General features: G+C 41.9%; 3 protein-coding genes across 4 annotated transcripts in view; 2 read left to right on the forward strand and 1 right to left on the reverse strand.

Annotated features, from left to right (window-relative positions):
* tbc1d23 (TBC1 domain family, member 23) overlaps positions 1 to 9,900 on the forward strand; it is a 13,701-nt gene extending 3,801 nt beyond the window's left edge. Inside the window, exons 5-19 of one of the 2 annotated variants that reach the window (XM_054602339.1) lie at positions 607 to 730; positions 822 to 946; positions 1,038 to 1,084; positions 1,681 to 1,784; positions 1,910 to 2,032; positions 3,150 to 3,242; positions 3,326 to 3,496; positions 3,621 to 3,663; positions 4,462 to 4,568; positions 4,709 to 4,851; positions 5,988 to 6,032; positions 6,673 to 6,761; positions 7,524 to 7,659; positions 7,810 to 8,004; positions 8,541 to 9,900. In XM_054602339.1, the coding sequence (XP_054458314.1) occupies positions 607 to 730; positions 822 to 946; positions 1,038 to 1,084; positions 1,681 to 1,784; positions 1,910 to 2,032; positions 3,150 to 3,242; positions 3,326 to 3,496; positions 3,621 to 3,663; positions 4,462 to 4,568; positions 4,709 to 4,851; positions 5,988 to 6,032; positions 6,673 to 6,761; positions 7,524 to 7,659; positions 7,810 to 8,004; positions 8,541 to 8,625 (1,630 nt within the window). In that variant the 3' untranslated portion in view covers positions 8,626 to 9,900. The remainder of the gene's footprint in view (positions 1 to 606; positions 731 to 821; positions 947 to 1,037; positions 1,085 to 1,680; positions 1,785 to 1,909; positions 2,033 to 3,149; positions 3,243 to 3,325; positions 3,497 to 3,620; positions 3,664 to 4,461; positions 4,569 to 4,708; positions 4,852 to 5,987; positions 6,033 to 6,672; positions 6,762 to 7,523; positions 7,660 to 7,809; positions 8,005 to 8,540) is intronic. The other variant, XM_054602340.1, reaches the window with a different exon arrangement.
* Positions 9,901 to 12,913: 3,013 nt separating this feature from the next.
* Positions 12,914 to 22,569, forward strand: nit2 (nitrilase family, member 2). Its single transcript, XM_054602780.1, has 11 exons — positions 12,914 to 13,057; positions 14,339 to 14,457; positions 17,000 to 17,120; positions 19,375 to 19,463; positions 19,594 to 19,687; positions 19,796 to 19,870; positions 19,978 to 20,056; positions 20,443 to 20,541; positions 21,642 to 21,697; positions 21,848 to 21,974; positions 22,266 to 22,569. The coding sequence occupies exons 1-10, from the start codon at positions 13,030 to 13,032 to the stop codon at positions 21,946 to 21,948; spliced, it is 861 nt and encodes a 286-aa protein (XP_054458755.1). The 5' UTR covers positions 12,914 to 13,029; the 3' UTR covers positions 21,949 to 21,974; positions 22,266 to 22,569.
* Positions 22,570 to 22,773: 204 nt separating this feature from the next.
* LOC129094061 (uncharacterized) overlaps positions 22,774 to 27,500 on the reverse strand; it is a 5,543-nt gene continuing 816 nt past the window's right edge. Inside the window, exons 3-6 of the mRNA XM_054602075.1 lie at positions 26,122 to 26,445; positions 25,760 to 26,044; positions 24,628 to 24,810; positions 22,774 to 22,871 (exon numbers count right to left, since the gene is read on the reverse strand). Of these exons, the coding sequence (XP_054458050.1) occupies positions 22,774 to 22,871; positions 24,628 to 24,810; positions 25,760 to 26,044; positions 26,122 to 26,445 (890 nt within the window). The remainder of the gene's footprint in view (positions 22,872 to 24,627; positions 24,811 to 25,759; positions 26,045 to 26,121; positions 26,446 to 27,500) is intronic.

Raw genomic sequence — 27,500 nt, forward strand, 5'->3', positions numbered from 1 at the left:
TATTCTATTGCAGAAGGGACGGATCATAAAACTCACCGATCGGGTCAGCACAAAAGAAAATGGGGAGCAAATATAACTTTTATATCCCTGATCCCGTTCTTTGGCCTCTGATACTAATGACTGATCATTGATGATCCATAGTGTCAGATACAGATCCCTCTGTTGTTTGATTATAGCAGCTGGTCTACAAGGAGCTCTAGCTCCTCCTGTTAGCCGTTAGCACTGCTGCTAACGTTACTAGCTCTCCTCCTGTTAGCCGTTAGCGCTGCTGCGCTGTTAGCCGTTAACGGTGCTGCTAACGTTACTAGCTCTCCTGTTGGTTTAAACACAGATTGGTTGTTTACATTGTAACATTATCAGAGATCAGAGACTAGAAAAGCATAAATGACGTCCTGATCTCATATTTTACTGAATATTGGAGGATAACGATGGTCAGTAAAACTTTATTTACACTGTGATGGTTAACGTTAAACTGTGGAATTAATCTGAAGTTCTCATGCGTTCTGAACCTTGAGGGGGATCAGTACAGATCAATGATTGACGACGGTTTGTTACACTAATAGACAGGAAGTGGATTATTGAATTGTTCAAATCTGTTTATTCCAGGGAGTGCGTACCAAAAGGCCGGCCCTTCCACCTCTACAGACTCCTGCTTCAGTACCACGAGCCGGAGCTCTGCTCCTTCCTGGACACCAAAAAGATCACACCCGACTCCTACGCCATCAACTGGGTTTGTTCTGTCGTCATAGTAACAGCTTGTCCGAGTCATTCTGACCACGTCTGAACTCCTGTGGTGTCTGTGTTTTCTGTTTCCTCCGTAGATGGGCAGTCTGTTCTCCAGCCACTGCCCCCCCGACGTCACCCAGGCCTTGTGGGACTGTTACCTCCAGCAGGCCGACCCCTTCCTCATCTTCTTCCTCATGCTCATCATCCTCGTCAACGCCAAGTATGCAGCTGTCAGTGTGAGCTATCCACGTTATCATAGGAAGAAACCTTAAATGTGAAGTTTGACTCGTCTGTTTGATTTTTCCCTTCAGAGAGGCCGTTCTTACACAAGAAGGAGACAGCAGAGAGGACATCATCAGTAAGTTTGTCTTTTTATTTGTGGGTTTGTTGTAACTAGGGACGAGTATCGTTAGGATTTTATCGATACTAGTCCTCTTATTAATACTGCTTATCGGTTCTTTGTGGATATATTGTGAGGAAGAAAGACAATTAAATTAATCACCATTGATTTGTTATTCTTGTATGTAATCAAATAGTCTTTATTGAGCAGCAATACAAGAAGTTCCAAAATCTTTAAAATCCATTCCCAGCTAATCAATATTCTCAGTGATGATCTTTGATTGATGATCCTGTTGTTCTGATCAGACTAACGTTACCTGCAGTGGACGAGGATGGACGGCTGATCTCCAATCAGTAGAACACTGATCATTACTGCAGACTGATGTTCTGCTTGTTGTCCAGATGTTGAGATAAACTGCTGCTGTTTCCTCCTCAACTAGTGAGGCTTTTATTGAGTTTGAGACAACGAGAGTTCTCAGAGTCTACTGGAGGAACATGTAGAACCACTTTAACTTATTTAGAACCGGTTCTCATTTAGAACCTGGGTTTCAGGGGGAATCCCTATTTGTGTCTCATGTTAAACTCTGGAGTTAAATTAATCTTTCTTTGTCACAGAAATGCTGGAAGAGTCTCCTTCTCACCTGGAATCGGAGGACGTTGAAGATCTGTTTTCTCTGGCTCAGTATTACCAGAGCAAGACCCCTCTGTCTCTCAGAAAGGTAAACATCTATGTTTGTGTCGGGTACACATGGATTAGTGTTGACAGAGAGAGAGAGAGAGGCACAAGAGATCTCATTGTTCCAGAGAAGCCATCATTGTATGTTTGCTGTTTCCGCCCCAATAGATGAACCAGAATCTGTTTGGCAGCAGTCTGGTGGCTCTGAAAGAGGAGGACACTGATCTGAGTCAGGCGCTGTGTCTCCCCGTGTCCGTCCCCGAGATCCTGCAGGCCAACCAGCTGCAGCAGGTCAGTCACCCTCTCTTCACTAACGGCAGCTACGTGATGGGAAAGAAAGAAAGAAAGAAAGAAAGAAAGAAAGAAAGAAAGAAGATCATGTGATGATTAGGGATGCATGATGAGGTTTAGTAAGCAATAACAAAAAGAGGGAACAACTAAACAATAAGTTCCTCGTACTTTAACATGCACTCCTTTTATTAAAAACATCTCAACATTACAGCAAACAACGGCTAATGTGTACTTCAACATAAAGTGATGAGGAAAGTTGTGCCGCTCACCTGAAGCGTTGAGAGGAGGAGCTGGTCAAAACTCAGAGGAGACTCAAATATCAGCCGTATATCTGACAAAAAAGTACCATAAATGATCATGTGATATCGCGGATTTAGCAGCTGTTAAATAATAAATCCAGTTGTTTGAAGACCTTTTTACTGACAAAATTATGAACTTTAAACGGCTTATAATACATCAGTAAAACTACGTATGATGAGATTTCTTAATCAATAAAAATACAATCTTTTATTTCCTTATCACTTAAATTTTCAGTTTTTATGGAAATTACCATTATATATGACAATAACAAATAAAAATATTTCCACTAGATGATGATAATGACTATTTTAGTTGGTCTATGAGAAAATGACTCTACTTCTCTCTTGATTTATTCCCTCAGTAAACATTGTAAACATGAGTTTATGGTCTCAATCTCTAGTTTCAAGTCTTCTTCAATACAGCATGATGTTCATTTAGTAAATGATGCTCCATTTAGAGTCAAACAGACCATAAAGCAGGGGATGCTTTAGGGCGGGGCTACACACTGATTGACAGGTCGACACCAGAGACGTATACGGCGTCTCTACGTCACTCCTCCTCAGTCCATATATGGTCACTTCCTGTTCACTGGTTGCAAACAAAACAAGATGGCGACAGCCAACTCAAGGCTTCAAAACTTCGGTCCACAAACCAAATGAGTGACGTCATGTCTTCTTGTATACAGTCTATGATGCTAACTGTGAGGTCCAGAAGAATTGCATCCCTTGTACCTGCGGTTCCATAGAACAACGAGTCCGTCCCGTTTTGCAGAGTCATTGGTTGTATTGACATTCATAATGATTGATTTGACTTTCAGGACGGGGTGCGTTTCTTCGTGGTGGATTGTCGGCCTGCAGAGCAGTACAACGCTGGTCACCTGTCCACGGCCTTCCACCTGGACTCCGACCTGGTGAGAGGAGACGCCACTGATTCAGTGTGAAGGATGTGAATGTTTACAGAGTATTAAATATGTTTTTATTTTCTGTCTCACAGATGCTCCAGAACCCGTCTGAGTTCGCTCTCTCTGTGAAGTCCCTCCTGGAGGCTCAGAAGCAGTCGCTGGAGTCGGGCTCCATCGCCAGCGGGGAGCACCTGTGCTTCATGGGCAGCGGGAGGGAGGAGGAGGACATGTACATGAACATGGTGCTGGCACACTTCCTGCAGGTGAGAGACTCGAAAAGAGAAGGTAGCTGGAAAGAAAACAATTTACATCTGTTCGATTTACTTCCTCTTAAGAAACTTTGTTCTTTTGCTAACATCTTTGCTAATTAAAGGTTTTCTGTTGCAGAAAAACAAAGAATATGTCAGCATCGCTAAAGGAGGATTCATGGGTGAGTAGTCCAGATGCATTAAACTCAAAGACTGAAATATGCATTGTTTCATCAGAGTATGGTGTTTGCTTCATCTCCACCTTCAATCAACCTCAGCTGGCTCTATAAAACATGTTCGCATGCTCTGAAGTAGAGTTGGGAAATGAATAAGTTAATGAAGAATCAAGATTCTTCTGTTCTAAGAATCTGAATCGATTCACAACTTCCAGAAATGTAATTTCAAAAAGGTTTTTTCTACTTAAGAACCTAAATATTACTACTAATGGACAGTATTCCTACAAAGTCAAGTCAAACATTATTTAACATATATATATATATGTGTTTTGTTGAAAAATCCCACAAAATACCAGTTTCAGTGTTATTTATATATTTTATATATGCACAATTTCTGAGAAATAGAAAACAATTATATTAATGTAACATGCAGCATTATTGTTTTGTATAAATTTAACTCTGTAACTTAAAGTTACAGAGAATTGAGGATTAATAATAATTGTGCAAGTTTAGCAAGAATAAATATCCCCTTTGGCCTTTTGTGTGTTTACATTATTGAAATAAGTTGATATAACTTCTTCAAATATGAAAACTCCATCATCTTATTAGTTCACAATATCAAGAAATCAAGAAATTTGACTCCAAGAATTGAAATTTAATAGTGAAATACCCAAAAAGTATTCTTTTAGATGCAAACATTCTTCAGTTTTTATGTATTTTTGTGTGAATAATCTTTCGTTTATCTGTCCCAGTTTGGATATAAGTGAGAAGTGAAAACTCACAGAGAGATTTGTGTGATTTCAGCCCTCCAAAAACATCTGGTGGACATGAATATTGAGGGTCTGGACTCTTCATACCTCAACTGGATCGTCAGCACATCTGGATCTCACAGCAGCCTCAGCTCCGCCGACGTGAGTGGCCATAAACATTTCTACAAATCAGAAGTTTGACTTAAAGAAAATCAACTGAAGCTTCATGTTGCTGGTTTCACTTTTAGCTCCATGTTGGAAACATTTGTTTGAAACAGATTATCTTCTTTTGTTCCTGACAGGGAGAATCACTAATGAGCCCCGGAGACGGGAAAGGTGTGAAGTCTTTGGTCAACAAAATGACCTTCGCTCTGAAGTCCAAGTCAGTGAACGTAAAGGAGAAGATGATCAGCTTCATCGAGAATACCTCCACCCCCGTAGACAGGTGAGACACCTCCGCCCCCGTAGACAGGTGAGACACCTCCACCCCCGTAGACAGGTGAGACCCCCGTAGACCTCCACCCCCCCCCCGTAGACAGGTGAGACACCTCCACCCCCGTAGACAGGTGAGACACCTCCACCCCCGTAGACAGGTGAGACACCTCCACCCCCGTAGACAGGTGAGACACCTCCACCCCACCTCCACCCCCGTAGACAGGTGAGACACCTCCACCCCCGTAGACAGGTGAGACACCTCCGCCCCCGTAGACAGGTGAGACAGGTGAGACACCTCCACCCCCGTAGACAGGTGAGACACCTCCACCCCCGTAGACAGGTGAGACACCTCCACCCCCGTAGACAGGTGAGACACCTCCACCCCCGTAGACAGGTGAGACACCTCCACCCCCGTAGACAGGTGAGACACCTCCACCCCCGTAGACAGGTGAGACACCTCCACCCCCGTAGACAGGTGAGACACCTCCACCCCCGTAGACAGGTGAGAAACCTCCACCCCCGTAGACAGGTGAGACACCTCCACCCCCCCCGTAGACAGGTGAGAGACCTCCTCCCCCACCATTGTAGACAGGTGAGACACCTCCACCCCCGTGAGACAGGTGAGAACCTCCACCCCCGTAGACAGGTGAGACACCTCCACCCCGTAGACAGGTGAGAAACCTCCACCCTCGGACAGGTGAGACACCTCCACCATTGTAGACAGGTGAGACACCTCCACCCCCATAGACGGGGGAGAAACCTCCACCATTGTAGACGACAATTGTAGACGGGGGAGAAACTCCACCCCCTTTAGACGGGTAAGAAACCTCCACCCCCTTATGCAGATTAATAAAGTGGAGTTTTTTCAGTGTGGTATTAGTACTTTTACACCACTAAAGGGTCTGAATACTTCTTCCACCTCTGGTCTTTTGGGTTTAAACATACGTACACCTGAGTGAACACATCAACAGGTGTAGCCGGTAATAAATACTTCTCTTGCGCAGCAGAAGCTGCGTTTACTAAACAGCGACTATCAAACCAGACAGCTGTGGTCATGTGATGACTGTAAACTGACATTTAGTCTTTGCTACATCTTAATTTATTGTTTTGTAATTGGAGCATACTTTGTGCCTTATTCCACGCTAGAATGTCTTTCAATCTGCCGTGGCCAGAGAAGGTGGTTCCAGATCGGTAAGAGACATCGAGCTGTTTCTGTCACCAGCATGTCCACTGGCCGTAGAGCCGCACCAGTCCGCTGGATTATAGGAGACCAGTTAGCCTGTTTCACATTAACGCATGCTTAGCATATTAGCATCTCTCACTCATGTAACAGCACTACAGCTACGAGACGTTTACGTTCCGTCCTCATGCTTTCACTAACAACATGTTAGGGCCGCTGTGGTTTTTCAGGATGCATTGAGTCATCCGTCGTCTGAATACCTGAAGTGTTCTAACGTGGAACCTTTCAGCTGCACTGCTGTTTGCTTGGAGATGCACTAAACAGTCTGTCTTTCCATTCCATCGTTGTTCTTATAGATGATAGCCAGGGCTATGCAGAATCCACCACAACTAATAAAAACAAACCAGATGATTTTCTGCGAATAGCCCTGAATATCATACGGGCTAATCCAGCTCCTCTGCAGTATAAACGTCTCATTTAACCTCTTTCCTTTATGTTTAACAGCATAACCTGGCAGTAGTGGGCTAAAGGAGGTCTTCGTGTCGTCTCTGTTTGTGCTCCACCTTTTCATTTCTGTAGCTTCTCATCCTTCACTCAGTGCTGATGTGACGTTAAAGTTGCCGTGTTGTTGTTTTTGTTTTTCATCTGTAGACATGTGAGCAGCAGCGACCGCGTCGGTAAACCGTACCGAGGGGTGAAACCCGTTTTCAGTATTGGTGATGAGGAGGAGTATGATACAGGTGAGATGTACGGAAGCCTGGTGCTGCCATAAATGGATCAGTATGACGTTATGACGTGAAAAGTTATAGTTGTGTAGTTATATAAAGATGTGTTTCTCGTTATAACAAGATGTTTTTCATGTTATAACAAGATATCTTGTTATAACACGATATTACATGTTTTTCTTGTTATAACAAGATATGTTGTTATAACAAGATTTTTCTTGTTATAACAATATATCTTCTTGTTGTAACAATATATGTTGTCATAACGATATATATTCTCGTTATGACAATATATTTTCTCGGTTGTAACAAGATATCATTTTGTTATAACAGATATTTTCCATGTTAAATAAGGATATGTTCATGTTATAACAAAACCTTTTTCTCGTTACAACAAGATATTTTTCTCGTTACAACACGATTTTGCCCTCGTAATAAGATATTTATCTCATTATAACAAGATGTTTTCATGTAAGTACATGACGTTTGTCACGTTATAACAAGTCATAGTGTTATGACATGAAACGTGTCTCGTTATAACAAGATAAATAGTATTTTGTTGAAAAGTTTCTTGATGTAACGTGATAAGTTTACATGTCGTAATAACACCTGGTTATAACATGAGACTGATCCGTTTTACTTTTTTCTGTTGAAGCCGTAATACGCTTCCATAAAATGCAACTACAGTGAAAATTAAAAAGGGGCTGTTGGCTACAAATATCCAATAATATCCCACCTCACATCTGAAAAACATCTGCATCTAATATCCCTCCCCAGATGAGATCGACAGCTCCTCCATGTCGGACGACGACAGGAAGGAGATTGTGAACATCCAGACGTGGATCAACAAACCAGACGTAAAGCATCACATTCCGTGTAACGAGGTGAAAGAAACCGGTCACATGTTCCCCAGGTGAGCAGCTGTGTGTGAAAAATGATTCCTCACATGTGACCCTGACTCCCATCTTCATCTTCCCCCGCTGTCATGGGTATCCAGAGGTTTGGATTTGCATTTACACGTGACTAATTGCCACTTCTTTAAAAATGATGTGTTTTCTTCCAGCCACTTGTTGATCACAGCCACTCACATGTACTGCCTGAGGGAGATCGCCTCGAGGAAAGGCTTCTCCTACATCCAATCCAGACAAGCGCTGAACTCCGTGGTGAAGATCACGTCCAAAAAGAAGCACCCAGAACTGATCACATTCAAGTTTGGAACCAACAACTCGGCTGGAGTGGAGATCTCTGCGGTTGAGAGGTGATTATGTACACGTATGGATGGGAAAGTTCAAGCTGTGTTTTAAACTAGTGACACACAATTATTCTTCTGTGAAAGAAAATGCTCATTTGCAGCCTGAAACGTTTTACGTTTTTGGAATAGCGGATGAGACGATCATTTCCACCCTCATGTTTATATGCTACAGAGCCAATAGGAGGCAATTAGCCTAGCTTAGCATAAGGACTGGCAGGAGCGTGAAATGGCTATTCTGCTTCTCTCCAGAGTTTAAAAACATGAAAAAAAATGTAGTTTAACGGGTAGCTGCATGCTGTAACTATATCCATTCCAGTCTCTATGCTAAGCTAATCGTTAGTTAGCTGTAGCTCAATATTTACATGACAAACACAAGAGTTGTATCATTTTTCTCAGCTAACTCGTTAAAGTTGTTATAACATTCTTTTAACACACTTAGGTTCTCTAAAAAATATATTTTTTAGAGTTGCATGAACAGCTTTATACATTTAGAGATTATTCTGAGGGATAAAGTGAATATTTTCTGTTCTTCCTCCTCTCAGATATTTGATACCCAACGCCGGCGACGCCACTAAAGTCATTAAGCAGCAGATCATGAAGGTGCTCGACGCTCTGGAGAGCTCGTAGATGGAGACTGACGGAGGCAGTCGCCGTGACACAAACTGTAAGGAGAGTCTCTGTCCGTCGAGAGTGAAACCTTCTGTCCCGCTCTCCCTCGGCTGTCCTCCCTGCTGGACAGAACCCGTGCAGTGTTGACTGGGAAACCCTGTGTGTCCAGTGTTTTTTTATGGACACGGTGGACACACTGCCGGCTGCAGGACGAAGGACAGACTGTGTGTGTTGAAATACTTAGGTGCTCCCGCGGTCATCCAACCATTCTCTTACATTAAGTTAAATAATATTATTATACTCTATGTTTTTGTCATCTTGGATAAAAGATGGGATCTCATTATTGTGCAATTCTACTTTGGCAACTTCCCTCTGGCTTTAAAGTAGCGTACTGACGGACCTGTTCAATCACTGCATGACTGACCTTTTGATTTAAAGAGACAGTAGAGATGTTTCAGTGTGCCTCCATCTGTTAGTCTGTTTGTTATTGTTTGACTTTGGTGTTTTTAAGAGTTACTTTAAATTCACCAAAGTCACACATTAACACAAACGCACTAACAGGTGGAGGCAGCAGTAGAGCAGTAACTCCTGTGTTCTGAGAGGTTAAATGACTGTTTTTGTCAATGGAGTCCACTCCAATACATCCACAGCAGAACATTGCTTTGCTCCATCTACTGTAGTAAAACACTGACTATGGAGAAGATCCTCTCTACAAACTACACTTTAATCATCTCCATGCTGACCCATTTGTTTTATTGTGAACATTGCTGCAGCTCAGTCTCTTAGTTTACCTCTCAGATGAGTTCAAAGCTGATTCAATGATCATTATTCTTATAAAGAAGTGAACATGAGTCAGCCAGCTCTTCACTTTGAAGAGAAGTTATACTGCTCCATATCAGCACAGACCTTTGGATTATTCTGTGAAACTTAAACCAGATATTCCTCTTCTTTCTGGAGTCAGACCTCTGAGAGTTTCTGATCATTTATTCTCTGCTTTTACGTATAATATAGAATTAACCTCACGTCATAGCGGTCTGAAGTAGCTCTGAGAACACACTGTTCTCAGCCCCTCTGGACCACAGCAACAGGAGCAACAGGAGCTCCGGTGTTCAGTTACTAACAGCCTGAGCACCTCAGTATTTTTCCCAGGTGAGATAAATATGAAACACCACACTAACCTCCACCTACTTACAAAGAAAAGGTGACTGTAACAAGGACTGAGCTCTACACTTAAAGGCACAGCTTGAAATGAATGGAATGATAATTTGTAAAAAGATAAAGTCATTATATATATCTATGTTTTTCAGATCCAGTCTGTCCTGTTCGTTGTGTTAGTCTGAACTCTGCAGCTTTAGTTTCTTCCCACTGTTGCCTTCGGCCTCATGCTGTGATGACGTGTGATGCCGGCTCCAGCGGTGGAAACATCTCACTGTGTTTTTGCTGCTTCTCTTCTGATCTTAAAAATCAGTTTTCTGACTTTTTCGTCGCTTTGTTCTTGCTTAATCATTCATGTGCGTTGAATTTAAAGTGATGCAGCACCATCCGGTCAAACTCCAGTCCAGAGAGGGTTAATAAACCTTCTGTCTGTTCAAACTGAATGAGGGGAGATTTTACATAAACTAAAATGATTTAGAGACTCTTAAAACTATGACAACATATTAGGACAATTGAAGGTTAAAAATTGTTATAAAGAACCCTTGAGAGGAAGTTTATATTCTGAGAAAAAACTGAATATTCTCTGAGATTACAAGTAACATATTTTTAAAATGTTCTTTTGTTGTTCTTTTTTGTCGAGCAACCACATCGCTTCACTTTGTAGGGTTGGATCAATATCACCATTAAACAAAAAATACATATTTTCAGAGCTCAAGTGGTAAATAAGTGAGAAAAAATTATCATTTTTACAAGAAAAACTGTGAAATTCTTTGTGATTTAAAGAAGTACATTTTCAAGAAAATGTGAAATGTAAAATATTTTTTGTTCTGTTTTATTCATGAATTAAGTGGTTAATATTCAAGAAAAACTTGAATATTATCTGATATTATAAACGCCGTCTGAATTTATTTGCTCCTAAAGTTGGTTATTACGGTAAAGACAACCTCTGAAAGAGGAGAAGGTCCTGAAGGACGTTTACACGTTTTCTTTTAGGTTATTTTAAGAAGATTAATAAATACTAATATAATTCATATATTTTGCTCTCGGCAAATCAAATTCGAGTTTATAATATCAGAAAATATTTTTTCTTGTTAATTAGATTTTATTTCCCCCATTAATTTATCACTTAAATCTTGAAGAATATGATTTTGTTAGTTGTAAATTTGTTAGTTGTTTCTCGTAAATTTACCACTTTAATTTCAGATAATAGTTGTTTTTCTCTTGAATATTTGAGTTATTTTGTTGATTTACCACTTTAATTTTTGAGATTATCGAAATGTTTTCCTAATAAATTTGATGGATTTTTCTTGTTAATTTACCCCTTTAATCTATGAAAATATATAATTTTTTTCTTTGTAAATTTACCATTTTCCTGTCAGAGAATATCAGCTTTTCTTTTACATATGAGGTTCTTTTCTCAGATTAACCCCTTCCCAGGCTCTGTTATTTTTAATTAATTACATTTTTTTACCTCCAATGGTCCTAATATGCCGTCGTATAAGCCTGGTCTTTCTTCACTCCAGTCTCTCGTAGCATTCCCATGTGTTTCATGCACTGTGCTGTAATTTTGTGATATTTTGTCAGTATTGACTGGAACCTCGTCGATCGGGAGTCTCTACGTTACTTTATAACATCGCCGGTGGAGGACGTCACCACTAGTCGAAACGCAACATGTCTCAAGTGTACTTTGCACCTTAATGTACTGCTATTATTTTCTAAACGTTTCTGATTTTAATAAATGGAAATTATTCGACTTGTTGAAGTAAAGTTCTTGTATTCTTATGGGACTTAAATCAGAATAGTGGTTATTATATTATAATACAATAGAGATAATTTACACAGTTTACTCTATATTTGAGAGAAATTACTGCCATGTGTTCAAATACTAGAACAAAGTACATTTATTGGAGTACTGTCCATAAAAACCCAGTGAAACTGACTCAAAAATATCTTAACTTCTGTACTGTCGTTATTCTCAAATGAAGGAGAATATTTGAGAGTATATTTGGGGCATACTAAATGTATTTATATTTCTGGTAGACTAAATATTATGATAATATGGGTATTGGAACACCCATACAACATATTTCTCGAAAGCCAATCAGAGCAGACTGGACATTAATGGGAGTGTGTCTTAAAGCTGTCTCTTTAAGACACACTCCCATTAAAGTCCATTTGCTCTAAAACAAAGTGTTTCAGACAGAGTGAATAAAGGTATATTCAGTAAGACAGTATGAGGAAATTTGAGTAGTTTCTTTAACATTAAAGCGTGTAAACATGTTCTAGTAGGAACCACAAATACAAATATGAACCTGAAAGTGAGCATAATATGTACCCTTTAAGTAGATAAACTTAGTACTTCCTCCACCACTGACTACAACAATAAAAGCTTTACACTGTTGTCTTATTTATGACTTTGTAAACATATAAAAGTGGAACAGGAAGATGATCTTTCTGTGTTTAAATGTTGAACAAGAGTCAAGTTAACAAATATCTCCTGAAGGCATCACAGCAGCCAGTGGCAATATTAATATATGGTCAAAATGTTCCCTTCTGTCTTTACATTAAATTCAATTACATTTTCATTTCAATTCAGTTTATATTGTATAGCCCAAAATCACAAATTACAAATTTGCCTCAGAGGGCTTTACAATCTGTACACATGCGACATCCTCTGTCCCAGAACCTCTTATAAAAATAAGATAATTAAGTTATACAATATACTTTGGACACTGTATTTAGCAGGGATCTTTAGTAAATTCTTTCAAATTCTTCAGTACTCCATTAAATGTGTTTAAATAAAGGTACAAACATTCAAAATGGCATTTATATGTAGTATGAATATGAAGTATATCCAGTATGAGTTCATGTTCATAATGAGTAAAACCTGCAAGTAACAAGTGTGTTAAAGTTTAGTCAAGTATGTTAATTATAAGCTAATATGTGTTGCTGATTAAGCCATGAGGGGTAAACATGCGCTGACGCTGATTGGCTGCAAAGCCCCGCCCCCTGCTGACGTAACTTCACCTCTAAACTTCACAATAAAAGTTCGTAACTTTATGTAGGCTCTAGCAATGTGTCGTAGAGTGTCTATCAGACAGAGGAACAGCTCAGTTGCCTCTGTAGGCGATCGTTGTTATTTTCTGTATTGTATTGTTTTGTTTTACTGGTTGTTCCAGACGTTGCGAGGACTGGGGACTCTTATTTTGAAAAGAAAAACCGTCATCTGGAGTCACATGACCGGTCTGCTCTCTGGACACAGCACACATGTCCTCTGTGTTCAGAGCGATGTCCAGTAAGTATGTTATTAAAGAGTGTCTGTCATCTGTAGTCCTGATCTGTAGTCCTGATCTGTAGTCCTGTAGTTATCTGTAGTCCTGATCTGTAGTCCTGTAGTTATCTGTAGTCCTGTAGTTATCTGTAGTCCTGTAGTTATCTGTAGTCCTGATCTGTAGTCCTGTAGTTATCTGTAGTCCTGATCTGTAGTCCTGTAGTTATCTGTAGTTATCTGTAGTCTGTAGTCCTGTAGTTATCTGTAGTCCTGTAGTCATCTGTAGTCCTGATCTGTAGTCCTGATCTGTAGTCCTGTAGTTATCTGTAGTCCTGATATGTAGTCCTGTAGTTATCTGTAGTTCTGATCTGTAGTCCTGTAGTTATCTGTAGTCCTGTAGTCCTGTAGTTATCTGTAGTCCTGTAGTTATCTGTAGTTATCTGTAGTCCTGTAGTTATCTGTAGTTATCTGTAGTCCTGTAGTTATCTGTAGTCCTGTAGTTATCTGTAGTTATCTGTAGTCCTGTAGTTATCTGTAGTCCTGTAGTTATCTGTAGTTATCTGTAGTCCTGTAGTTATCTGTAGTCCTGTAGTCCTGTAGTCCTGTAGTTATCTGTAGTTATCTGTAGTCCTGTAGTTATCTGTAGTCCTGTAGTTATCTGTAGTCCTGTAGTTATCTGTAGTCCTGTAGTTATCTGTAGTTATCTGTAGTTATCTGTAGTTATCCTGTAGTTATCTGTAGTCCTGATCTGTAGTTATCTGTAGTCCTGTAGTTATCTGTAGTCCTGTAGTTATCTGTAGTCCTGTAGTTATCTGTAGTCCTGTAGTTATCTGTAGTCCTGTAGTCCTGTAGTTATCTGTAGTCCTGTAGTTATCTGTAGTCCTGTAGTTATCTGTAGTTATCTGTAGTTCTGTAGTCCTGTAGTTATCTGTTATCTGTAGTTATCTGTAGTCCTGTAGTTATCTGTAGTCCTGTTATCTGTAGTTATCTGTAGTCCTGTAGTCTGTAGTCCTGTAGTTATCTGTAGTTATCTGTAGTCCTGTAGTCCTGTAGTCCTGTAGTCCTGTAGTTATCTGTAGTTATCTGTAGTCTGTATCTGTAGTCCTGTAGTTATCTGTAGTCCTGTAGTTATCTGTAGTTATCTGTAGTCCTGTAGTTATCTGTAGTCCTGTAGTCCTGTAGTTATCTGTAGTCCTGTAGTTATCTGTAGTCCTGTAGTTATCTGTAGTTATCTGTAGTCCTGTAGTTATCTGTAGTCCTGTAGTCCTGTAGTTATCTGTAGTTATCACGGACTTGTTTTCCCAGAATTCCGTCTGGCGGTGGTCCAGCTGCACGTGACGAGTGTGAAGGCGGAAAACCTGAACAGAGCCCGGGGACTGGTGAGGGAGGCGGCCGGGAGAGGAGGACAGCTGGTGCTGCTGCCGGTGAGGAGGAGGAGGTGGAGGAGGAGGAGGAAGAGGAAGAGGAAGAGGAGGAGGAGGAGGAGGAGGAAGGGGGGGGGTCCTGAGGAAGGAGGGGGAGGAAGAGGAGGAGGGGAGGAAGAAGAGGGGGAAGAGGAGAAGAAGGAGGGGGAGGAAGAGGAGGAGAAGGAGGAGGAGGGGGAGGAGGAAGAAGGGGAAGAGGAAGAAGAAGAGGAGGAGGGATAAAATAAGATAATCCTTTATTAGTCCTGCAGCGGGGACATTTGCAGGCTTACAGCAGCGTAGAGTAAAGTGCACACAAGAGACATAGTAAAGAAAGACAAGATAAAAAAATAATAAGTATTATAAATAAGCAATAAGAAACAGTAGAAAAACAACAACAACTGAAAAATATTATATTTACAGACAGAATAACTATTATAACTATTATTGCACAGTGTAATGTGTAATGTATTGCACAGGTTTTATTGTCATGTTATTATTGTCATGTTATTGTTGTCATGTGTCATGTGGTCTGCTGGGAGCAGAGCTGGTTGTGCAGCCTGACAGCAGCAGGAAGGAAGGACCTGCGGTATCTCCTTCACCACCGGGGTGAAGCAGCCGGTGGTGAAGGAGCTGCACAGAGCTGCCAGGGTGTCCTGCATGGGGGGGAGGTGTTGTTCATCAGGGATGACAGCTTGGCCATCATCCTCCTGTCTCCCACCACCTCCACCGTATCCAGTGGACACCCAGCACACTGCTGGCCTTCCTGACAAGCTTGTTCAGTCTCTTCTTGTCTGCTGCTGAGATGCTGCTGCTCCAGCAGACCACTCCATAAAAGATGGCATGCCACCACGGAGTTGAAGAAGGTCTTCAGAAGGTCTCCCTGCACTCCAAAGGACCTCAGTCTCCTCAGCAGATAGAGTCTGCTCTGACCCTTTTGTAAAGTGCGTTAGTGTGATCAGTCCAGTCCAGTTTATTGTTCAAGTGAACACCCAGGTACTTATAAGATTGCACAATCTCAATGTCCTGTCCTGTCCCACCAGCTCTTTGGTTTTACCAGAGTTGATCTGGAGGTGGTTCTGCCGGCTCCATCCTATGAAGTCCTGGTTCAGTTCTCTGTATTCTCTCTCATCACCGGTGGAGATGAGGTGACGATGCAGAGTCATCAGAGAACTTTAGCAGGTGGCAGGTAGCAGAGTTATATGTGAAGTCTGAGGTGTAGATGGAGAAGAGGAATGGAGCCAGAACGGTTCCTTGTGGGGCCCCCGTGCTGCAGGACACCAGGTCTGACTCACACTCCCCTATCCTCACATACTGTGGACGGTTGGTGAGGTAGTCCAGGAGCCGCCATCCATGCAGTGAGGTGGTGGTCCACCCCGGTCTGCTCCAGCTTGTCCCTCAGAAGCAAAGGCTGGATGGTGTTGAAGGCACTGGAGAAGGCGGAGAACATGACTCTCACAGTGCTTCCAGCCTTTTCCAGGTGAGAAAGGCATCTTTGTAGCAGGTAGATGACGCTGTCATCCACCCCGATGCCAGATTGATAGGCGAACTGAAGAGGGTCCAAAGATGAGATCACCAGAGGGCGGAGGTGCACAAGGACCAGGGTCTTCATCAGGTGGGATGTTAATGCCACCGGCCTGAAGCTGCTGAAGAGGAGGAGGAGGAGGAGGAGTAAGAGGAGGAGGAGGAGGTTTTATAACATGTAGTGCAGCCTAGAGGACAATGCATCACGTTGACTCTATTTAAAGTTACTACAAAGAACCAAGGAACCAGTCTCAGTTTAGTCCTGATCCTCTATAGACCTCCATCAGTAAACAGACCATCAGAGAGAAGATCGTCTGTTTCTATAAAGTTATTCTTAAAGCTCGTCATCGGAGCCACCGGGTCGGATTCTGGAGAAACCAGATGAAATCATGAAGGTTCACCAGAAACTCCTTCAGACCAGAGTCCAGCAGAGACCAGTCCACCGTGGACAGACCCAGATCCAGCAGAGACCAGTCCACCGTGGACAGACCCAGATCCAGCAGAGACTTCCACTGCAGCCTTTGACCTGCAGTTGGAGCTCCGGAGGACAGACCCAGGAGGAGACTCAGCTCCCGGCAGCAGCAGAGCTCCGGAGGGAGGAGGAGAGCCTCCTCCTCCTCCTCCTCCTCCTCCTCCTCCTCCTCCTCCTCCTCCTCCAGGAGCAGAGCTTCTCCTCTCTGCTCCTCCGGTGCTGGAGACCCAGACCGTATTGCTGGATCTACTGGAGGGAAGGGAGGCACAGGAGAACCAGAACCAGGACTGAGCGGGTCAGACTGTCAGACCCTGCTGCAGTAAAATGAGAGGTTTTCTAAAGGGAGTCTGGTGAACAGAAACACTACCACTGTAGTCCACAGGGGGCGCCAGAATCAACACTAAATGAAAGGTCCTTGTAGTGACTTTAAGGGCGCTGCATGTTGTTTCCTCCACAGGAAGTCATCCTTACTACAAGGAACACCTTTGCTGTGTTTCTTTCAAACACCAATGTGCCGTCCATCCTTTAAACCGCTCTCTCTCTTCCTGTTGTCTCTCGTTATCACAGGAATGCTTCAATTCTCCGTACGGGACCAGCTTCTTCTCTCAGTACGCGGAGCGGATCCCCGGAGAGACCAGTCAGCTGCTGTCAGACACCGCCAAGGAGAACCAGGTGTATCTGGTGGGAGGTAGGGAGGCTGGATGGGCTCACACACCAGAGTCCATAGAGGAAAGGGAGGGTTTAACTCTGTGAATCTGCATGTCAATTGTTTATTTCTAATGATAAAAACCTGCTAAATAAGTCTTGAAGATATATTACATATACAGTATTATATAGTGACTAGTGTAACACATGAGTCAGAACTGATTCTTTTCTTTCTTTATAGAAAATATTTAGAGTTGAGGTATCAAATAGCTCTAAATACAAAGATGATCAAACAGCTTTTTACTGTTAAATCACAGGTTTTAATGTAAACCTGCTAATGTCATCACTTTCTTGTTTATTAATTATTATTTTTATATATATATACAGTGCTGTGAAAAAGTATTTGCCCCCTTCCTGATTTTTTTATTGTTTTGCATATTTGTCACACTTAAATGTTTCAGATCATCAAACTAATTTTAATATTAGACAAAGATAACCCGAGTAAATACAAAATGCAGTTTTTAAATGATGATTTCATTTATTAAGGGAGAAAAGCTATCCAAACCTACCTGCCCCTATGTGAAAAAGTAATTGCCCCCTAAACCTAATAACTGGTTGGGCCACCCTTGGCGGTAACAACTGCAATCGAGCGTTTGTGATAACTGGCAGTGAGTCTTTCACAGGAGGAACTTTGGCCCACTCGTCTTTGCAGAATTGTTTTCATTCAGCCACATTGGATGGTTTGAGCATAAACGGCTTGTTTAAGGTCCTGCCACAGCATCTCAATCGGATTTAAGTCCGGACTTTGACTAGGCCTCTCCAAAACCTTCATTTTGGTTTTTTTGAGCCATTCAGAGGTGGACTTGCTGGTGTGTTTCGGGTCATTGTCCTGCTGCATAACCCAAGTGGCTTGATCTTGAGGTCACGAACTGATGGCTGGACATCCTCCTTCAGGATTTTCTGGTAGAGAGCAGAATTCATGGTTCCATCAATTATGGCAAGTCGTCCAGGTCCTGAAGCTGCAAAGCCCCAGACATCACACTACCAGCACCATGTTTGACTGTTGGTAGGATGTTGGTTTTATGAAACGCTGTGTTAGTTTTACGCCAGATGTAACAAAGGACGCACACCTTCCAAAAAGTTCAGCTTTCGTCTGGTCAATCCACAGAATATTTGCCTAAAAGTCTTGGGGATCATCAAGATGTTTTTGGCAAATGTGAGACGAGCCTTTGTGTTCTTTGGTCAGCAGTGGCTTTCGCCTTGGAACTCTCCCATGGATGCCATGTTGGCCGGTCTCTTTCTTATTGTTGAATCATGAACACTGACCTTACCTGAGGCAGGTGAGGCCTGCAGCTCTTTAGATGTTGTTCTGGGGTCTTTATGACCTCCTGGATGAGTCGTCGATGGGCTCTTGGAGTCATTTTGGTCGGCCGGCCTCCTGGGAAGCTTCACCACTGTTCCAAGTCTTCTCCATTTGTGGATATTGGCTCTCACCGTGGTTCCTGGAGTCCCAAAGCCTTAGATCGCGGCATGATGTGTTGCTTTTTGAGATCGTTTAGCCTGCTTCACTTTGTCAGACAGGTTCTATTTAAGTGATTTCTTGATTCAACAGGTCTGCAGTAATCAGGCCTGGGTGTGGCTAGTGAAACTGAACTCAGCTTTCCAAAAATGTGGTTAATCACAGTTCATTCATGATTTATTAAGGGGGGCAATTACTTTTTCACATAGGGGCAGGTAGGTTTGGATAGCTTTTCTCCCTTAATAAATGAAATCATCATTTAAAAACTGCATTTTGTATTTACTCTTTGTCTAATATTAAAATTAGTTTGATGATCTGAAACATTTAAGTGTGACAAATATGCAAAACAATAAGAGACCAGGAAGGGGGCAAATACTGTGTGTGTGTGTGTGTGTGTGTGTGTGTGTGTGTGTGTGTGTGTGTGTGTGTGTGTGTGTGTGTGTGTGTGTGTGTGTGTGTGTGTGTGTGTGTGTGTGTGTGTGTGGCATTCTCCCTCTACTTAGAATATCACTACTTTTCACCAGGTTTTGGTGTTTGTTCCACAGAGTTAAAGTTTTACAGACTTTCTCCTCCAACAGCAGAGTTAATAAATGATTTCAGTTAAACCACACGTTTGTTTTTAGAGGAGCGAGCAGCTTCAAAACTGGCCAAACTGACATCTCACTAGTCCATGTTTAACGTTTAGCAGTTGAAATACATTAATTATGATAACAAAATATGTAATAATAATATAAAAACACAATGAATTCCCATTGTTGATGTTTTCCTTGTTCTCCAGGGTCGATCCCTGAGGAGGACGGAGGGAAGCTCTATAACAGCTGTTTGGTGTTCGGTCCTGATGGAGAGCTGATCCTCAAACACAGGAAGGTCTGAGTTCATCTCGTTCACTCTGTTGTTAGTTTACTTATATAATTAATTACTAATAATAGTAATGAATTAACACAGAGATGACAGCAGCAGGACATTCACACGGTTTCTCCTCATGTCTCCTTTTTAGATTCACCTCTTTGACATCGACGTTCCGGGTAAAATCCGCTTCCAGGAGTCCGAGACTCTGAGTCCGGGGAGCACTTTGTCCACGTTCGATACCCGTAAGTGACTTTTCTCCTCCGTTGATCCTCCTGCAGCTTCAACGAGCTCCGTTTGACCCCGTTTGACCCCGTTTGACCCCTGTTTGACCTCTGTGATTCCTCCGGCAGCTTTCTGTAAAGTGGGCGTGGGGATCTGCTACGACATGAGGTTTGCAGAGCTCGCTCAGCTCTACAGCCGGAGAGGTGAGCGGCTGATTGGACCGGTACTGTTTGTTTTTATAAAGACGTGATGGACGAGTTGACGGTTTGTCTCTTTGTGTCTTTGTGTCTTTGTGTCTTTGTGTCCTCAGGATGTCAGCTGCTGGTTTACCCCGGAGCCTTCAACATGACCACGGGGCCGGCTCACTGGGAGCTCCTGCAGAGGGGGAGGTGAGGTCTTTATAGATTTGATTCATGTCTCTCATGAGCAGAGGTCTTATCTTCTATTACATCTTTAATCCTGTTTTTAAAACCTTGCATGCTTATTTAATAAGATAAAATAAGATTATCTTTATTAGTCCCAAAATAGAAAATATCAGTTTACAGGAGCAGAGTAGACAAATCAACATTATCGGCCAAATGAAAAAGATGATATTTAAAACGAGTACCTTGAAAAAGAGCATTTGTTTTCTACAAATTGTGATTTTATCTTTATGATGTAATATTTATGAATCACTTAATATATATTGTGGTATTCAAACCTTCCTAAAGGGGCTTTTAAAACAACTTTACTGCCCTGTCTTGTGACCTTCCTCGTTTCCTTGTCTCCTTCTCAGGGCGGTGGATAACCAGGTGTACGTGGCCACAGCGTCTCCGGCCAGAGACGAGACGGCTTCATACGTGGCCTGGGGTCACAGCACCGTCGTTAACCCCTGGTACGCCAACAACCATGTTTCCTCTGACCAGATCCTTCTCTCTGCTCTTACTCTACTGTGTGCCTCCTCGTCTCCTCGTCTCCTCGTCTCCTCGTCTCCTGCCTGTGACCCAGAAATCAATCTCAGCGCTCATCTTGAAAATCACAATGTTATGCTTCTATTTGGTTCTTTATCCTGATGGAAGCTTTGGTCACATATGATGTGTTCAAGGACCGTTGGAAAGATGAATATATGACGATAATGTTGGTTTTTAGAGCTTCTGGCTGAGATGAAAAACGAAAAATCATGCTTTTGGAGTTGAGAGGGTTAATTGACGTCGCTTTAAAATTGTTGAGGAACTAGGATGTCAGGAGAGGAGGCGAGGAAAGGAAAGGAATCAAGGATTTACAAAGTGAGAAACAACAAGAGCCCAGTGTCTGACTTTTGTCTTGTGCAGTGAAGGGAACACGAGGCAATTAGTGAATGAAAAGAAAGCAATAGATGACTTTTAAAAAGGTTAAAAGATGAACATATTAAGAAATCCAGTACAAACTTAAAACAGACAGTTCACTACCAGGCCTGTTGTTTTTTACTCACAGTAAATACTTTTACATACTTTTACCTCATTATTTGACACTTTGGCCACATTTAAAATGAACATCAGACTTTATAAACGTTATAAATATGAAAGAAAAATTGAGAAAAAGCATTTTAACTTTCCTTTAAATTGACTTACGGACATTTAATCTGCAGGATGCAATTATATTGTTTGATTATTATTACAGATACATTAACATTTTATTAAATATTTTTGCTGTTTGAGGTGATTCTTAGTTTAACTACTTTAAATACGGTTCAGTCTTATCTATAACGAAGCATCACATTTAATAAAGTATCATGTGTTTTATTTGTCCAGTAAATATGGTACACAGTTCAGTATTTCCCTCTGAGAAGCAGAAGTATAAAGTAGCATAAAAGGAAGTATCTAATTTAAGTACAAGTTCCTCAAAATAGTATTCATCACGCGAAGACCAGTAGTTTCTCTCCTTTTGTTTTCTGTGAATATTTATTAAACTTTTTTAATTTTGCAGACATTTGATTGTTTCTTTTTGCTGTTTCAGGGGTGAAGTGATCTCAAAGGCCGGAGCAGAGGAGGCCGTTATTTACGCCGACGTTGGTGAGTGGAGGAGGAGGAGGAGGAGGAGTTAAACACATTGATCATCAGGACTGAATCACGTTCTTTGATAAAGTCATGACATCTTGTAGAGCATTATATCATTATTGTTTCTGCTCTGAACGCCTCTGTCCCTCTCTGATCTGATCCCAGACCTGCAGTATTTGGCCGACATCCGGCAGCAGATCCCCGTCACGGCTCAGCGGCGTGACGACCTCTACACGGTGACCTCTGTGAAGGAAACAGCCAGCTGATCATGTGACCTCCAGAGGAAGAGAAGGTACCGACACAAACAACGTCTGGTTCTGACGCACCAGACTTCACTGATCTCATGCTGGAAATAAGAGATAACGCTCAACTTCTTATTAAAGGATGGAACTGAGCTGAAATGAGAAGTTCAATATTAAATTAATGACGGAAACGATTAATCGCTTAGTTGTCAGCTTTGTCAGCAATGAATTGACAACTATTTTAATAATCGATTAATCAGTTTGAATCATTTTTTTAAGAAAAGATGTGAATATTTTCTGGTTTCTTTCCTCTGTGACAGAAAACTTAATATATATTTCAGATCTGAACAAAACAAGACATTTGAAGACTTCATCTCAGGAAACACGGATGGACATTTTACATCTTTTTATCAAATGTCGAATAACAATTAATCGATTAATCAATAAGAAGACAATCGCCAGATTAATCGACAGTGAGTTTAATCTCTACATTGGATCTTTTAATCACGTTCATATTATTGGAAATCAAACCTTTGGTTTCATGATAAAAAACACAAGTAGAAATATTTTTGTCTTTCTGTTTTTCCTTTTGATTCAAATGTAAATTGTCACATTTTCTGTATAAATGTAAATAAAACAGCTGAAGCGTCGGTTTTATTCTCTTTATTTAAAATTGAAACACCACAAATTATTAGTCTTATAGTAAATGTATTTATATCGACATCGTCGGTTTAAAATCCCTCCTCTCGTGGTGGAAGTTGACGTGATGAAACCAGCGGTCAGAACAAAACAAAGTATTTACAAATCAGTTCTGTTTCCTCGAGTCAGAAAAGTTAACGAGGATTCGTTTCACACGTCGGTCTCCTTTTTCTCCGGCTTCATGGCCACTTTCTCCTTCTCCTCCTCCTCCTCCTCCACCTCCTCCACCGGCCTCCTCCTTTTGTATCCTGAACGAAGAGCAAACATTCATTCACATGAGGAATTATCTGCAGAATCAACAGCTGTCTGTTTACCAAACATTTATTTCACATTTCCTTCGTTAAAGCTTGTTTTATTAGTCTAAAGGTAATGCGTAACAATCCTCTTTTTAATGTATACAGTGCTTCATTGCAGCCACTGCTCCTCTGGGATGGTCAAATGCAGAGAATTGTAATTTTCCCAATGTGGGACTAATAAGGCTTAATTATTATTATTATTATTATTTGTGCATTAATGTTGGATGAACTTGCTTTTAAACAAAATCCTCTTTTCTATATTTTGATTATGTCTTCCCATCTCATATCTTATTGTCATTTTATTTGAACTCTTACATTGTTAGTTCTCTGTATTGCTGAATATCGTTGGATATGATGACGTGAAACTGAACTGAACAAACAAACAGTTGCTGCTTCAGGTTCAGAGAGTATTTAATCAAACACAAACCTGTTGGGAACCCGTATTTATTGAATAATCATTATTCATCTCTCAGTGTCACATGACACCAGTGCAGGTTGTTTACTTTGTGCTTTAGTTATCATGGTGGTAACTTCACCTCCAGTATAGAATACATGATATGAATACCTCTCCTAAACCAGTTCTTATGATGAGACATAATGGTCAAGTCCCTCAAAAACTGAAGGGTCACCATGGTAACACGTATCCTGGAGACACTGACTGTAGCAAGAACTTCCACACAGGATGTTTGACTCCTTGGTGAGTACAAGTCAAAGTCAAAGTTCAAGGTGCCATGTTATGAGGAAGAAGTGTGTCAGAACTGAATGCATACTGATGTAACAGTAGGTACTTTGTAAGGGAAGCTGCTGTTTGATCTAGAAGTAAAAAGAAAAAGTGAGATTTGGAACGCAGCCGAAGTGTCGAGCGCTTTGAGTGTTCGGAAGACTAAAAAATCCATCTACCGTTGACTTCCAGCCAACTACACACCCTGTAAAGCTTCCTGACTGAATCTTATCAAACATAAAACCTCCCAGAACATCATTGGTTCTCATCTACTGAGCATCAGTGATATTGGTGACAAGAGGTGCCTGCAAAGAGCTAATTAAATATATTAAAAGACAAATCGCACCAAGACACAACCTGTTCAGCCTGCTGCCGTCTGGGAAGAGATACAGAAGTATCAGCAGATGAAACACCAGACTTCAAAACCGCTTGTATATGTATACGGCGGCTGTGGCGTAGTGGAGAGCAAGGTAGTTCTCCAATCAGAGGGTCGGTGGTTCGATACCCGGCTTCGACAGTCGATGTGTCCTTGGGCAAGACACTTAACCCCAAGTGCTCCTGAAGGCCATCGGTGTGGACTGGATGATGAATGTTAGTTAGAGTCTGATGGTGGCACCTTGATGGTAGCCTGTCATCAGTGTGTGAATGGATGAATGATATGTAATATACTACTGACTGTAAGTCGCTTTGGAGAAAAGCATCTGCTAAATGACTGTAATGTAATGTAATACATATGTAATGTACTGTAATGTAATGTATACAAAATGTAGTTTTTTGTTGTGCAACCTGTTGTACAATGACTATAAAATGTATAACCTTGTAATATAAACACCTGACCAAGTACCCAAGCCTCCTCTCAGGTGGTTTCCTGCTATATTTGTTGTCTCCTCGTTGCCATGGTGACAACAACTAACAGCATCTGTGTCATGGCAACAAAGTTAGACCAAATTGATTTAAGTTCCCGTAGAAACCTTCAGACATGCCTACCTCTGTTCTGACCCTTTTGGAACTCCTTCTTCTTCCTCTTGCTCATGCGGTCCAGGTGGATCTGGTAGACGACCCCCACCAACACCATGACCCCGACCACCGTGCAGAGGGCCGTGCTGAAGATCCACATGGCATCCGAGGCTCGGCTCTTCACCACGGGGCCGCCCTTCACCTTCCCTCCATCTGAGCAGAAACAAGAACCAGAGATCAGTGAACAGTAGAGGAGTAACGGACCGTTGTAGATCAGTGATCCGTACTGATCCCCTCATGGATTAATAAAACAGTTCAACGTTGACCTTTAAAGAGTGAAATAAAGTTTCACTGATGATGGTTATCCTCCAATATTCAGTAAATATGAGATCAGGACTTCATTTATGCTTTCTCTAGTCTCTGATCTCTGATAATGTTACATTATAAACAACCAACCTGTGTTTAAACCAACAGGAGAGCTAGTAACGTTAGCAGGAGGAGGTTCAGTTCAGTTACATTATGATGCGTTCAGGCTCTGTTCACTGAAAATGAGTATTGGTTGAAGGTAAATTATAGCGTTATCATGATGTGTTCACATGTAATCTGTAAAATGTAGTGTTGGTGATAAACTAGAATAAATCCAGTAGTTTGAAGATGTTTTCAGATTAAATAAAATAGATATTAGAGATGAATTATGATGTTTAACTTCCTAACACTAGCTCTAAGATTATAATACATCATTAAAACTAATAATGACTAGATTTATTTTAATCCATAAAAATACAATCTTTTATTTCCTTATCATTTGAATTGTGTGTTTTTATGAAAAAAAAACTACAAATTACTATAAAAAAGGATAACATTTAGTATTTTTGATGGTTTACTGTCAGCGTTGAAATGATTTTTGTCGGGGGAAAGTAAAATAAATAGTCTGGATCCTTGTAGACCAGCTGCTATAATCAAACAACAAAGGGATCTGTATCTGACGATATTGATAATCAATGATCAATTATAAAAAATAAAAAAAACGGATGTCTAAAAGTTATATTTGCTCTTTTATCTTTTGGGATGATCTGATCTGTGAGTTTTATGATCCGTTGCTCCACTAGTGAACAGGTTTTGTGAGTTTGAGGGCCTGGAAATCACTGAACGGATCACTCACAGTTTGTGGCCCTCAAGCTTTCTTTCGTGGACGGGTTCTCTACGACGCACGACACGCTGGCGCCTTCGGAGACGTTGAGCGTCAGCCGGCTGGTGACGTTGAACAGAAGGGAGTCTGGGAGCTCCGCCACCAGCGTCCTCACCGAGCCGTCGGGGGGGTCGTTGGTGTCGTTGATGAACCAGTAGACTTTGGGTTCAGGAAAACCGCCGCTGGAGTGACACCAGAAGGCCGTCTCACCTCCAGGCTCTGCCTCCAGCCTCCTCAGCATTGGGGAGCTGAAACTGGCTGCAAACATCCGTCAAAGACAACGTTGGCTCATTTAAACACTTTAAATCACTTCCTGTTTGTGTTTGGACACTGACCTGCTGTCCGGAGGCACACGGTGCACAGCTCGGTGGTTTGATTCTCCCCTGACGTGACGATCAGGCTGTAGTTGACGTTGTGCTCCGAGGGGTCCACCGTGGGGAGCTGCAGGGACAAGTTTCCGGTCAGCGTGGCGTCCGGTGGGGTCGTGGCTCTGTTGATGCTCCACTCCTCCACAGCTCCGTCCTCCCTCCACACCGACCTCAGCACCACCTCCTCCCCTCTCCTCCACTCGATGGAGACGTTCACAGAGGTCAACAGCCCGGGGTGAACGCAGGGCAGCGAGACCGGCTGTCCAACCACACCGAGGACACACTGCTCCTCTGAGGACAGACAAGAGAGACAGGACGGTGAAGAGTCAGAGTAGTGGAGAGTAATCCAGTACATTTACTGAAGGACTGTACTCAAAGTTACTACGAGGAACTTTCATTTAGTGTTGATTCTGTTGGTCCCTGTGGACTACAGTGGTAGTGTTCCTGAGCACCAGACTCCCTTTAGAAAACCTCTCATTTTACTGCAGCAGGGTCTGACAGTCTGACCTGCTCAGTCCTGGTTCTGGTTCTCCTGTGCCTCCCTTCCCTCCAGCGGCTCCAGTAATACGGCCTGGATCTCCAGCAGCGTGGTGTTGACTCCCATCTGTCCACGGTGGACTGGTCTCTGCTGGATCTGGGTCTGTCCACGGTGGACTGGTCTCTTCTGGATCTGGGTCTGTCCATGGTGGACTGGTCTCTGCTGGATCTGGACTGGTCTCTGCTGGATCTGGGTCTGTCCACGGTGGACTGGTCTCTGGATCTGGATCTGGGTCTGTCTGTCCCCGGTGGACGGTGGACTGGTCTCTGCTGGTCTCTGAGTCTGGTCTGAAGGAGTTTCTGGTGAACCTTCATGATTTCATCTGGTTTCTCCAGAATCCGACCCGGTGGCTCCGATGACGAGCTTTAAGAATAACTTTATAGAAACAGACGATCTTCTCTCTGATGGTCTGTTTACTGATGGAGGTCTATAGAGGATCAGGACTAAACTGAGACTGGTTCAGGATCATATAGAGGATCAGGACTAAACTGAGACTGGTTCAGGACCAGGCAAAAGATCCTCACAGTAACTTTGAAGTACTTCACTTGAGTCTTCTCTTCTCATGCCACTATGTACTTCTACTCTGCTACATTGATCTGACAGCTTTAGTTACTCTATAAATTAGGATTTTGTGCAGAAAACATATGAAAATGTAGAAGTACAACGAATATTTGAGTAATCCTTTGATAGAAAATTAACGTGCAACTATATTGATAATTGTTTAGCAAACATGTTAACATATTTCATGACTCCAGCTTCACAAATGTGAAGAATTACTGCTTTTTTTCTTTTAAATTATTTTAATAAT

Source organism: Anoplopoma fimbria, chromosome 8 (genome assembly GCF_027596085.1).
Source record: "Anoplopoma fimbria isolate UVic2021 breed Golden Eagle Sablefish chromosome 8, Afim_UVic_2022, whole genome shotgun sequence".
NCBI lineage: Eukaryota > Metazoa > Chordata > Actinopteri > Perciformes > Anoplopomatidae > Anoplopoma > Anoplopoma fimbria.